Below are 14665 nucleotides of genomic sequence, written 5' to 3' on the forward strand. Positions count from 1 at the left end.
TACATAGAAAGTTTGCCTAAGATGATTTTTGTATATATCATTTGAAATAAAAAGTAATTTTTCAGTGAACAAACAATTTCAGTGTATTCAAAAAAACCCGTCTGGCTTGGTGGCTCATGCCTGTAATCCCAGCACTTTGGGAGGCTGAGGCAGGCCGATTACCTGAGGTCAGGAGTTCGAGACTGGCCTGACCAACATGGTGAAACTCTGTCTTTACTAAAATACAAAAATTAGCCGGGCATGGTGGTGCACACCTGTAATCACAGCTACTTGGGAGGCTGAGGCAGGAGAATCGCTTGAACCTGGGAGGCGGAGGTTGCAGTGAGCTGAGATGGCACCACTGCACTCCAGCCTGAGTGACAAGAGCAAAACTCTGTAAAAAAACAAAAACAAAACAAACAAAAAAAACAATTAATAGTGTATTCATACTATAGACTGCATTGTGCAGGCAAGAAGAATGAAGTTTTGGAATAGGTAGACATGAAATAATTCCCGACACATTAAGGAAAGACTGGTGAGTTGTAGGGTAATATATATGATAGAATCCCATTTGACTAGAAGGAAAATAGGATAAATATGTATGTTTGGCATGTATCTACACAGATATGTTCATATATGCATAAGCAAGTCTAGAAGGATACACACCAAATTCAACTATTGTTTCCTCTGGATTGAGGGAAGGAGAGAGATCTTTTACTTTATTTAGTTTTTGTTAATTAACTCTAGCCAAAGATACTTTTACTTTAATATATATAGACTTTAGTGCTATTTGAATTTTAAAGAAGGATTTATCACCTCTGTAATTAAGCCAAACCAAAAATACCCACTTAATTTTTAAAGGGCAGTGGAAATGTTCTCCTCAAGAATTGGAAAAGCTGACAGCCAGGTTGGGTGGATTCAGGGGTGCAGAGAGATGCAAGCTCTGGCAACTCACACCATTAGTGGGAATTGAGTTGAGGATAGATGTGCTAACAGTGATCACAAGGATTTGCTCTGCTTTTAGTAAACTATGGATGCGTCTGAGGCTTCCCTGGAAACTGGGCAGAAGAAACCTATGCTGGGTATGTAAAAGCTGATGCCGGTGAGATGGTTTCCACTTCCCCCAGTATCCTCCCCAGTGTTGTCAAGGAGGCAGCACGTGAATCACGTCCCTGGGGATTCACCCTATCATATTTGGCTCCTTGGTCCTGGTTACATCTCCAGCATTCTATTCTGCCATCTCTTCTCAATCCCTTGTTACACTTACCCAGCTCTTCGGAATTGTAGGGTTTGTCTCTGCATTCTTCCCTGGGGCAAGATACCCTGATAACCTCTCTCACCGCCTTAGCTTCTCGCCTTTGTGAGGTATTGCTTCAAATCAGAGTAAGCACGAAGTGCTCCCAGGTATTTACCATCTTACGTGGCCTTCAGAGGACATGAGCTCTCCTTGCATACCCAGAACACCATGAAATGAGAAAATACAATATATACCTTTTGGGGTTCTAAGATCATAACCTCTGAAAGGACATTCTGTTGACAAAGCATGTGTGTTCTGTAGGGCATCTTATCCACTGCTGAACAAGTGGTACAATTGTCACACCCTACTTTTGGCCCATTCCAGAAGCAGGAAGAACGCTATTGAATTACAGTTAATATTCTGAAAGCATAAATTTCAAATTGGTCTTCTGGCTACAATTGGGGGAGAATGGTGGTGCTGATAAGGTGTAGTTTTTCTGAATTGCTAAATAATGTTTACTGTTAGAACCAGTGTAATTAGTTGCATTGTCACTTAAAATATGTGCCAGACCTGACTGCGATTAAGAGTTTTGTTTATGCTCAGCCTGACAGGACACAGCACCCAGAGCCTCTGATTTCTTGGTAGGAGCAGGCACACACACAAAGGACCAGGGCTTTATTTTCAGGTTTTATTTCATTCATTCTTTAAAACTTTTTTTTTCACAGTTTGAAACATAATTTATAGCTTAACATTTACACTAGCTAATCTCTATGATTTTTATTTTTCTGAAAAACAAAAACCTCAGGCTCTGCATTTTAAACCTTTCCACAGGAATGTTCAGGATGGCAGAGCTTTAAAAATTCAAAAGAAACCCTTTTTTCAAAGAAATGGAAAGCCAAGGAAAGAAGCTTTTTTTAAAAAAAACATTGTAACTTCCCACACTACCGATGTGAATAAACTGGCATGAGATTTTGGGGGGGGCAATTTAATTGACATCTGCCATGGAGGCCTCTTAGTGGGTGTTCTTTTCCAACTCCCCTTTGATTATGAAGATTGCCAGCCCTGACTTCGGGACAAGCGGAAGAGCAGAGTTCTGAAAGGCAGGTAGTGTGGAAGAGGACATGCTGCGCTACCCAACTCCTACTGCTTTCCTGCTGGTGGCCTCTCTGAAAGACGAGAAAGAAATTAGCAGATTATCCTTGAGCCCCCTGGATACTCCTCACCTTGTTTCTTCACAGCACTGGAAACGGTCCTGGCCCAGGGCCTGGTTCCTCCGACTGCTGCATGGGTAAAGGGCACAGTGTGTGAGTTTATGCGTGTGTCTACACAGGAGGCGCCTTGAGGGTATCTTCTACCTGTCAGGTGCTAGAGCTACACATCCGTTGTGTAGACCAACTGCTGTCGCCTTTTGAATCAAGCAGTGCCTTGGGAGCCCTGCTCTGGATACTGAGAGTTCCTCTCTGAATATTCTGAGAGATCCCTTCCCAAAACTCTGGATTCAATATTGAGGGAAAGGGCTGTAACTTATCCAAGCAACTCCTCTGCCACATAGGAAATAGAGAAGATATGGACATTGGAGGCCTGAAAGGAGGGAGAAGAGAAAGGAATGTTCTAAGACTTCTTAATCTTTGCATGGGTAAATTTGCATCTGAGGACTAGGAACACATCATCATCGGATGGTACCTTTGGTCTGTAGCTATGAATATTGGAGAGATAAGAGTGGAAAATAAATCCATGCCTGCTTTTAGAGCTTGTCAAATGGAACTTGGGATGGAGAAACTTACAGGTGAACATGGTGACCAACAACCTGAGGGAATAATGGCCAAGGCCAGCTGTGGTCCAGTCCCCAATCTCACCTGGAGCCCCAAGACCTCAGAGGATTTTATCAATTTCTAATACTCAGATAGAATAGCATTTTCCAGTATAGCTTTCCAGATCCTTGAAGAAGCCTCATGCATTTCCTAAGTTGCTCAGAGAACTCTGTGCATACTGTGGGCTTCTCTTGATACCCTGACTGTGAGGTAGGCAAGGGCCAAGCGTTCCTCAGCCCAGGTAGGAGAGGGCAAGGGCCTGACTTGAGACGTGAAGTGTTAGTGACTGAGGGGGACAGATGCAAAGCCCGAGATGACTGATTTTCCAGCTGCATCACCCACCATGCAAGCTCAGCTTTCACACAGGTGGCATCCAGCTCGTCAGGAGGCCAGGTGCTGCCCATAGTGGAGATGAGCTGTTGTTTTACTTACAATGGCCTAAGTTTGAGCCATGGGAGGGAAAATCCAATTAACGTTGGAATGAGGGAGGAAGAGAAAGATAATTTTCTCTCTATTCCTTGTATCCAAAGCTGGCCTCTCAGGAGTCCATTGAGCTTCTCTCCCATGAAACTCCCAGCCACCGGGCCTCACCAATGAGCAACTCACTGCAGCACAACAGCACCAACCCCCACCCCCAGTCTCTTTCCACCTCTGCTCTGAGGCAGCAGATTGTCTAAAAGCCTCAGGTTTTCTCACAATAGCTCCCACAGCAGTGCTTGCTTGTGGGATACCAGATGGGGGGGGCTGGTAGGCACAGCAGTTGCAGAGCAGACAGGAGCACAGAAAGCATGTTCTAATGCTGGCTGCACATCCATCTGGAAATCCTCTGGCCTGTGATACAGGGACTCTGACAACAGGCCATCCTGCACGCCAGAGCGAGTGTCGTGAGCAAGCAGCCAATGCCTGCACTCACCAATTGGTTATGGGTCAGCACGGCCCTGATGCTGCAGCCAAGCGAAACTCCTGGTTCAAAGCCTCAATCACTCTTCTTGAACTTAGCGTGAGTCCTAAAACTAGCTTTGTCCCATCCACAGTCCTCAACTCCATGCAGTCAATGTTAATCTCCCACTGTCCTGTTAGGAGCGGGCTGCAACAGGACCACACACAATGGGTATAATAGCTGTGCTTGCTCTTTTTGTTGGAGAATGGTTTCCTCTTGAGGTGGGAATGCAGTCAGGCCCAGCCTTGGCTAACATTCAACATCTTCCAGCTCAATCTCCTCAGTTGTGCTTTCTGTAAAGCAAAGACAAGTCAATGAGTTGGAAATCAAGCCACATAGTGCTTTCTTGGTGAGAACAAGATAACACATGCCACCTCTGGCCTCAAAACCACTCATGGATTATCACAAGGCCCAGGGGGTTACCTTTGAGTTTGTGTCTTCTCTTCCTCTGAAATTTATATGCACACTTATTACAAACCCACATGAGGCTGATTAATACTGCGGCCACAGCAGCGAGAAAAGCAAGGATGACAGCGACAAAGTGCAGGTCTTCATAGAGGATCTCTATGGAGTGAGGGTGAGGGGAGGGGGAAGACAACATTTCTTTTAATATCGTGAAATCGGCCTCCCACACACTCACAGTTCAGAGGGGTGCCCGGGGCCTGGGGATGTCTTACCAGAGACGTGCAGCACGATGGTGCCAAACTGGCTGCTCCCCAGGCGCTCTGTCACGGTGATGACATAGTAGCCGGAATCCCTCACTCCCACACTGAAGAGCTGGATGGAGCCATTGTCAAAGGTGCAGACTCTGTCCTTGTGGCTTTGGGAGATGTTGGCCTGAGTCCCTGGTTTCCACTTCACGATCTTCTGCGTTCCCCAGTTGGACGAATATGTCCATTCGATGGTGGGCACTCCGTGACAGGAGTACTTAACTGAGAGCAGGATGTCTTCTTTGACGGTGGCATTGATGGTGGCCTGAGGAATGTACAGGGACACACCCTGACCTGCAGGATGATATGCTGGATGTTGGGCACATATATATGGCTTTATACTGAAGTGAACTTATATAATTTGTTAATCTATTTCACAAATATTTATTATGTGCCTATTATATGCCAGGAACTGTTCTAGGTTCTGGTGCTTAAGCGATAATGCTGAACAAGAAATAGAGAGCTCTCTACACACAGAGCAACCTTTTTCCATTTTGAAGACTCTATTTAGAATGCTCCCTTTTATTTCAACCTGAAATCTAACACCTTTGTAGCAAGGTGGACTACAGAGGTTCTCTCCCAGTATGTGGGAGCCCTTCTGATGCCCAAGGACTGTTCTCATGACTCTGGATCACTCCTTCTCACTCAAGCCCTCAGTGTGTGACATAGTTATTCTTTAACACAGAACAAACTGCAGAGTTTAAGACGACTGGAATAAAGAAGAAAACAGGTCAAATTCCAGGCCAGACCTTGGAGGGCGGGAATCGTGTTTTCTTTATGCCTATGGTCCCTGAACCCAGTACAATACCTGGCACATAGTGGTTGGTCAATAAATGTTTGCTGAGTAAATGAATAAGTGAATGACCAAGTATTTACAGCAACAAGAACATGAGCCTTTTCCTAATAGGAATGTTGATGCTTGGGTGGTTTAAAAAATTAGATGCATCTAAAAGCTAACATACATATAGGGAAGAGAACTATATTTAAGACTTTCTGTGCCAGTTACTATGTTATCTACTTTATAATTATTACCTTTTATTTTATTTTATTTATTTTTTGAGATGGGGCCTTGCTCTGTCGCCCAGGCTGGAGTACAATGGCTCGATCTCAGCTCACTGCAACCTCCACCTCCTGGGTTGAAGCGATTCTCCTGCCACAGCCTCCCAAGTAGCTGGGATTACAGGCGCCCACCACCACACCTGGATAATTTTTTGTATTTTTAATGGAGACAGGGTTTCACTATGTTGGCCAGGCTGGTCTCAAACTCCCAACCTCATCATCTGCCTGCCTTGGCCTCCCCAAAGTGCTGGGATTACAGGCATGAGCCACTGCACCCAGCCATCTCCTTTATTTTTTACATAGGCACACCAACATGCCCACGTAATGGAAGAAGAGGGATTTCAGCACAGCTCTGATTCCAATTCTGGATCTCTACTTTGTTTTCTGTTTTGTTTTGTTTTTGAGACAGTCTTGCTCTGCCGCCCAGGCTGGAGTGCTGAGTCATGATCTCGGCTCACTCAACCTCCGCCTCCTGGGTTCCAGTGATTCTTGTGTCTCAGCTACCTGAGCTGGGATGAAGGCATGTTGCCACCTTGCCAGGCTAAATTTTTTTTTTCCATTAATAGTTTTAGTAGAAATGGGGTTTTGTCATGTTGGCCAAGCTGGTCTTGAACTCCTGGCCTCAAGTGATCTGCCTTCTCGGCCTCCCAAAATGTTGAGATTACAGGCATGAGCCACCATGCCCAGCCCGTATCTCTGCTTTGTGGCTATCTGTCAATCATGTATCTATGTTTCCTGATTTCTCTGACCTCAAATATGAGCAGTTGCACTAGTGATTACTGCTGTAAGATTTAGAGAACTATATTTAGAACTAGTGACAAATCTGTATTATAACTTCTGTGCGTTTCATGTACATTCTGTTAACCATGTTGGTCAAGATTACTAACAGGTTAATATCCTGGGAGACTACCAGCCCTTTTCACACCCTCATGGAACTTCGCTTTGAGCATTTTGGTTACTTTGGCCCAAGAAACTGCAAAACTAAAAAATAAATAAAAATAACAACTCCAAGTTTCTCAGATGCTGATACAACTGGAAACTGGCTGACTGGTTCTTGCTGGTTTTTGTATTTTCTCTGGACCAGAGAAACCTCTTTTTCCTGTTTTTGGTTTTGGTAGAGATGAGGTCTTTCTGTGTTGCTAGGACTGGTCTTGGACTCCTGGCCTCAACCTCCCATAGTGTTGGGATTACAAGTGTGAGCCACTGTGTCCGGCCTAGAAAAGCTTCTTTAAAATTTTTTTTTTTTAATTTAATTGACAAATAAAGATTGTATACATTCAAGGTATACAGCCTGATGATATATCTCTATGTTGTGTAATGATGATCACAATTAAATTAATTAATATATCCATCACAACTCACTCTGAGCATTCAGTCCCCAGAATTTGTTCATTTTATAACTCAAAGTTTGGACCTTTTGATCTACATCTCCCTCTTCCCCACCGGCCCCAGCCTCTGGCAACAACAGTTCTACTCTATTTCTATGAATTCAATTTTTTTAGATTCCACATATAAGTGAGATCATACAGTATTTGTCTTCCTATGTCTGGCTTATTTCATTTAGCAGCTTAGCATAATGTCTTTCAGGTTCGTCCGTGTTATCACAAATGGCAGGATTTTCTTCCTCATATGGCTGAATAATATTCATATATATATTTATTTATGTATTCATCTGTCGATGGACACTTAGGTAGTTTCCATGTCTTGGCTATTGTGAATATGGTGCAGCGAACAGTAGCATGCAGATATCTCTTTGATACACTGATTTCAATTGTTTTTGATATATACCCAGTAGGATTGGTGGATTGTATGGCACTTTTCTTTTTTCTTTTTCCTTTGTTTTTTTTTTTGAGACAGAGTCTCACTCTGTCACCCAGGCTGGAGTGCAGTGGTGCAATCTCGGCTCACTGCAACCTCTGCCTCCCAGGTTCAAGCAATTCTCCTGTCTCAGCCTCCCGAGTAGCTGGGATTACAGGTGCCCGCCACCATGCCTGGCTAATTTTTGTCTTTTTAGTAGAGATGGGGTTTCACCATGTTGGTCAGGCTGGCCTCGAACTCCCAACATCAAGTGATCCACCCGCCTTGGTCTCCCAAAGTTCTGGGATTACAGACATGAGCCACCATGCCCGGCTGGTACTTCAATTTTTAATTTTTTTGAGGAATCTCCATACTTTTTTTCATAATAGGTTTATCAATTTACATTCCCACCGACATTGTGCAAGGGTTCCCTTTCTCCATATCTTGACCAGCATTTGTCATCTTGTCTTTTTGATAATAGCCAGCCTAACAGGAGTTAGGTGATATCCCATTGTGATTTTGATTTGCACTTCCCCGATTAGTTCAGCACCTATTTATGTACTTGTTGGCCATTTGTATTGTTTTCTTTGGAGAAATGACTATTCAGGTCCTTGTGCCCATCTTTAAATCATTTGTTTCTTTTTTGTTGTTGTTTGTTTTTTGCTATTGAGTTGTGTGTGTTCCATGTATATTTTGGATATTAACCCCTTTCCAGGTTTGCAATTATTTTCCTGAATTCTATAGATTGCCTTTCCATTTTGTTGATTGTTTCCTTTGCTGTACAGAAGGTTTTTAGTTTGATGTTGTCCCACTTACTCATTTTTGGTTTTGTTGCTTGTGTTTTGGGTGTCATCCAAAAAGTTACTGCCAAGACCAATGTCAAGAAGTTTTTCCCCTATTTTTCCTTCTAGAAGTTTTATGGTTTCAGGTCTTACACTTAAGTGTTTAATCCATTTCAAGTTAATTTTTGTGAATGATGTAAGATAAGGGTTCAATTTCACTCTTTTACATGTGAATTTTCAGTTTTGCCAACACCCTTTATGAAGAGACTCCTTTCTTCATTGTGTATTCTTGGCACTTTATATTAGTTGACCATATATAAGTGCCTTTGTTTCTGGGCTACTTTGTTTCACTGATCTATGTGCCTGTTTTTATGCCAGTGCCATACCATTTCAACTTACTATAGCTTTGTAATTTACTTTGAAATCAGGAGGCATGATGCCTTCAGCTTTGTTCTTCTTTCTCAAGATTGCTTTGGCTATTCAGGATCTTTTGTGCTTCTATATGAATTTGATGTTTTTTTTTTTTGAGACAGGGTCTCCCTCTGCCACCTAGGCTGGAGTGCAGTGGTGCAGTCATGGCTCCCTGTATCCTTGACCTCCCTGGGGTTAAGGTGATCCTCCCACCTCAGCCTCCCAAGCAGCTGGGACTATAGGTGTGTGCCACCACATCCAGGTAACTTTTGTATTTTTTGTAGACACAGGTTTTCACCATGTTGTGCAAGCTGGTCTCAAACTCCTGGGCTCAAGCGATCCACCTGCCTCAGCCTCCGAAAGTGCTAGGATTACAGGTGTGAGCCACTGCATCTGGCCTGCTTTTTTGATTTCTGTGAAGAATGCTATTGAAATTGTGATACGGATTGCATTGACTCTGCAGATCGCTTTGGGTAATATGGACGTTTTAATGATATTAATTCTTCCCATCCATGAACATAGGGTATCTTTCCATTTATTTGTGTCTTCAGTTTCCTTTGTCACTGTCTTATAGTTTTCAGCGTATAGACTTCTTGCCTTCTTTGTAAATTTATTGCTCAATATTTTATTATTTTTGATTTTATTGTAAATGGAACAGTTTTTTTTCTTCCTTTTCTTCCTTTTCTTTCTTTTTCTTTTCTTTTCCTTTTTTTTTTTTTTTTTTGTTGTTGTTGTTGTTGAGATACGGTCTCACTTTGCCACCCAGGCTGGAGTGCAGTGGTGCAATCTTGGCTCACTGCAGCCTTGACCACCTGGTCAAGGTCAGAAATAAATGAAATAGAGACTAGAAAAATAATAGAAAAGATGTACAAAACTAAGAGTTGATTTAAAAAAAAAAAAGAAATAAGGGCCAGGCTCAGTGGCTCACGTCTGTAATCCCAGCACTTCAAGAGGCCAGTGTGGGAGAGGATCATTTGAGGCCAGGAGTTCAAGACCAGCCTGGGTATAATTTAGTGAAACCCTATCTCTACAGAAAGCAAAAAATTAGCCAGGTGTGGTGGTGCACACCTGTAGTTCTAGCTACTTGGAAGGCTGAAGCAGGCGGATCACCTGAGCCCAGGAGTTCCAGGCTGCAGTGAGCTATGATCATGCCACTGCACTCCAGCCTGGGCAACAGAGGCAGATCCTGTCTCTAAAAAAATTAAAAATAAAAATTCAAAAATAAATAAAATTGACAAACCTTTAGTTTTCTGACCTGATCTTATTATTTATTTTCTTCTGCTCTTCTTTTTCTATTAGTTTTCTAATACTTCCTTGAAGTGTAAAGTTAGGTTGATTATTTGACATCTTTTTTCTTTTTTCTTTTTTTTTTGAGATGGAGTCTCGCTCTGTTGCCCAGGCTGGAGTGCAGTGGCGCGATCTCAGCTCACTGCAAGCTCCGCCTCCCGGGTTCATGCCATTCTCCTGCCTCAGCCACCCGAGTAGCTGGGACTACAGGCGCCCGCCACAACGCCCGGCTAATTTTTTTGTATTTTTAGTAGAGATGGCATTTCACTGTGTTAGCCAGGATGGTCTCAATCTCCTGACCTCGTGATCCGTCCGCCTCAGCCTCTCAAAGTGCTGGGATTACAGGCATGAGCCAGCGCGCCCGGCCCGACATTTTTTTTCTTAATGTAAGCATTTATAGTTATAAACTTTCCCCTTAAAACTACTTTTGCTGCACCCTATAAATTATGGTATGCTATAGTTCCATTTTTATTTGTTTCAAGATTTTTTTCTTTTCTTTGACACACTGCTTCTTTAGGAGTCTGTTGTTTAATTTCTATGTATGTGAGAATTTTCCAACTTTACTCCTACTGTTGATTTCTAGTTTCATATTACTGTGGTCAGGAAAGACATTTGATATAATTTAAATCTTCTTGAATTTGTTAAGACTCAAGGAAAACCTCCTCTTAATTAGACAGACTAACCGGGCATTTAACTAGGTGTTAGGAACAAAGAGGTTTCTCCTTCCATCAATCTATCACATATAATTAGGAATAAATAATCTATAACAGGCCGGGCGTGGTGGCTCATGCCTGTAATCCCAGCACTTTGGGAGGCTGAAGCAGGCGGATCACCTGAGTTCGGGAGTTCGAGACCAGCCTGACCAACATGGAGAAACCCCATCTCTACTAAAAATATAAAATTAGCCAGGCGTGGTGGCACATGCCTGTAATCCCAGCTACTCGGGAGGCTGAGGCAGGAGAATCGCTTGAACCCAGGAGGCGGACGTTGCGGTGAGCCGAGATCGTGCCACTGCACTCCAGCCTGGCAACAAGAGCAAAACTCCATCTCATAATAATAATAATAATAATAATATAATAATAATCTATAACAAAGATGAAAAATTAAGTTTCATGGTTTTAAAGCAAACTGCTTGTCAATTATTTAAAAAGTTGAATTAATGAGTAATCACCTTTGCATCTCATGCTAAAATTAATCTAGAGTGAGTCCAGAGAAACTTAGTGGCTGGGCCAATATTCAGGCCTGGCTCAAGTGCTCTATTCAAGGAGGTTGGGTCAGTACATCAGCTTTCACTTGTAAAATGGATGGGCTGGTCTGAAGGTAGTGAGTTATCTCAACTGATTGTTCACAGTCAGTTACAGATGAAACCCCTTATTCTGCTCTTTCTCCCCTTCTCACTACTGCTCTTGAGTAGTCTTAAAAAAAAAAAAAAAAAGGACGGCAGGCAGCCATTAATAAGAATGAGCTTTGTATGGGCAAGGAAAGATGTCTGTGATGTTACTAAGTTAAAAAAAATAAACATATAAAACAGCATACCTAATGTGATCTCATTTATATTTGTGCAAATATGTGCTAGTATATACATATTATATATGGAGAAATGGAAAAGTGTTGGAGTAATATATGCTAAACTGTTAACAGGAATTTCCCCTCAGAGATCAAATGGCAGGAGAATTTTATTTTCCATGTAAGCCATTTATATAATTTTGAATTTTTCAGTTATTTATTGAGTTAATAATTTTTAAAAATGTAGTTTAAAAAGTCTTTTTAAGTTCTCCTGATTAGACTATGCAATCTTGGCCAGCAAAATTTAAAGTTTAAAAGTTTACCTTTGCATCTTCACTTGAGTTATTTGTGAAAAGCAGAGAGGAACTAAATTTCTAGGCATTTCCAAGATAGATGGGGATGCCTCTCTTAAAGAACAAGTCACAGAGTAGAAGATTTTAGCAGGACAGAAGTCACTGGAACCTGAACCAAAGGGCTTCCTGATTTCCTGGAGATGATGAGACCCTCTGGTAACTAATCAGAAAGCTGTCAAGAGGAAATAGTGAAAGTACTAGGAAGCTGAAACCACCTACCGAGCAATGGGCTGGAATATAACACTGAGAAGGGTTACTTACTCCTTTTCTTACAAATAAATTATAAAGGTTGTACTTTTCGGTTTTTAAAAAATTGATTATTCAGAAGGGGGATATATTTCTTGAAATCACAACAAAGGTCAATACTGTTGAGATGACAATTACATCTGTTGAGATGACAAGAATATCAACTAATGATAGGACAGGTATCTTGCCAACATAGTCTCTGCATTTAAGGAATTATAGAGATACATCTTAATTAGGATAACTCATTTTCACCTCATTTGTCTGGAAAACAACTTATTCAGCAAATGTGATTGTCAGATGCAGCTGAGAACCAGAAACTAAGCATCATTGTCATCCTTATCAAGCCTTTAGTTAAGCAGCTAGCATATAGGTCTCAGAGCCTAAGGTTCAGGAGTCCTAATTCAGAAAACTGTTACAGTGGGGTGGGTGAGTGACGAGTGATATTACAAAAGGATCATTTCAAGTGGCAGGGAGGTGTAGTGGAGACACCTGATGTGGGCAGGACACACCCAGGCTCTACCCTGAGACCTCCTCCTCACTGGGAGATCTGGAGAAAGTCCTTAATTATGAGAGCCTCAGCTCTCCTGCAAAGATGAGGGTTGATGACACATGTAAGGTCCAGCAACAGGCTGGGCAACGACACAGAACTTTGTGTTCATCCAGGAGCTGCAGTCCCCACCACTTACCCTTTTCTGATCAGGTCTCTGTCACCTGTCTCAGGATGACTGACCAATTGCCCCAGTTTGTCCAGGACTGAGAGATTTCCCAGGATGTGGCAGTTTCAGGGCTAAAATCAGGACTGTCATGGGCAAACCAACAGAGTTGATCACTCGCGGTGGCTCACGCCTGTAATCCTGGCACTTTGGGAGGCCGAGGCGGGCAGATCACCTGAGGTCAGGAGTTTGAGAACAGCCTGGCCAACATGGTGAAACCCTGTCTCTATCGAAAATACAAAAAATTAGCCAGGCATAGTGGCTGGCGCCTGTAATCCCAGCTACTTGGGAGGCTGAGGCATGAGAATTGCTTGAACCTGGGAGGCACAGGTTGGCAGTGAGCTGAGATAGCACCACTGCATTCCAGCCTGGGCAACAGAGTGAGACTCAGTCTCAATAAAAAAGAAAGAAAGAAATATTGAAGAGCAGAGAGAAAACTCCAAGATACACCACTGTGTATTTCTGAGGTGTTCAAAGGGGCTCAATAGGGGAGTTGTGGAGGCAGCCAGCCCTGACAGGCTGAGGGAGACGGAAAGCCAGTCTTCCCTAATGCTCTGGTTCCCTAATGCATCTCCAGGGGTCAGCATCCCATGCACCCCCATTTCAGTTGGGACCTCACTCTTGTCCCTGAGGTCAGCACTGCACTTGCCACAGCTTCCTCAACAGCTGGGGACAGGCTCATCGGGTGCTGGCCTGCAGTTCCCTGAGGTTAGGTAATTTGCCCAATGTCACAATAAGTGGCTGAGCAGAGATTCAAAACCTGTGTACTTTTCACTGTCCTCGTAATGAGCCAGGAAAGTTTGCAGGAGGTGGGGAAGGGAAAAGACATTCATTTAAGGTGGAGCATAAATAACAAGATTTTAAAAGTGTGGGAAAGGGAGGAAGCCCAATCTCAGCTGAGAGAAAAGTAGGACGACCCAGGAAGGCAGGAGGGATCCAAGACTCCTCAGATTTCGGACTTGGTGATTAAGAAGTGCAGGGTGGCCATGGGATAAGGTAGCTGACAGAGTGTGGAGCACGGTGGGGGCAGGGCAGAGGCAGAACAGAACCCAGGAGGGTGTTCAAATAGGGCCATGACATGATCTGAACTGGGCTTCTGAAAGTACAGTCTGGCAGAATTAATAATCTTACCATTTACATACATCACATGTACTGCCCTGGGCCCCCAACAGGTGCTTGTTCTTTGGGAGAACCTAAGGCTGGAGCCTAAACAGCCGGGAGCAGCTAGTGGTGCCCTGCATCCTCTGGCCACCCTGTGCCAGCCTCTGAGAGAAGGGGTAGTAAGAAGTGGGCATGCGTAGGGCAGGTCTGCCCAAGACCGCAAGATCTTTGTAGAGAGAATTGTTGTCCTGTTCATCTCAGAACCCCCAGTGCCCAGGACAGGGCCTGACACTTTGTAGATGCTCAAAATATACTTGCATGAATGAACAAATGGTGACATGTGTGCCCTGCCTGTCAAACTGTTGCCAACAGGGAGAGAGCAAGAAGGGAGTATCTCCGCTGAGCTGAGGGTTACTGGATCTAGCTGGGGAAGGTGCTGGAGGGACCCCTTTCCCAGCCCCAAGTCTGCTGAGAGTCAAACAGCTAGCAGGAGAAACAGCACAGGTTTGTTGTTTGGTTGGTTCTTTTTTTTTTGAGATAAGGTCTCACCGCTGAGGCTGGAGTGCAGTGGGTGGGATCTTGGCTCACTGCAACCTCTGCTTCCTGGGCTTAAGCTATCCTCTAGCCTAGTAGCTAGGACCACAAGCATATTGGCCAGGCCCGGCTATTTTTTTATTTTTATTTTTTTTGTAGAGATGGGGTTTCGCCATGTTGCCCAAGCTGGTCTTGAACT

General features: G+C 43.3%; 1 protein-coding gene across 1 annotated transcript in view; it reads right to left on the reverse strand.

Annotated features, from left to right (window-relative positions):
• Positions 1-1683: 1683 nt before the first annotated feature.
• VSTM5 (V-set and transmembrane domain containing 5) overlaps positions 1684-14665 on the reverse strand; it is a 32582-nt gene continuing 19600 nt past the window's right edge. Inside the window, exons 2-4 of the mRNA XM_009246958.4 lie at positions 4645-4971; positions 4391-4531; positions 1684-4260 (exon numbers count right to left, since the gene is read on the reverse strand). Coding sequence (XP_009245233.3) covers positions 4217-4260; positions 4391-4531; positions 4645-4971 — 512 coding nt within the window. The 3' untranslated portion in view covers positions 1684-4216. The remainder of the gene's footprint in view (positions 4261-4390; positions 4532-4644; positions 4972-14665) is intronic.

This window comes from Pongo abelii, chromosome 9 (genome assembly GCF_028885655.2).
Source record: "Pongo abelii isolate AG06213 chromosome 9, NHGRI_mPonAbe1-v2.0_pri, whole genome shotgun sequence".
NCBI lineage: Eukaryota > Metazoa > Chordata > Mammalia > Primates > Hominidae > Pongo > Pongo abelii.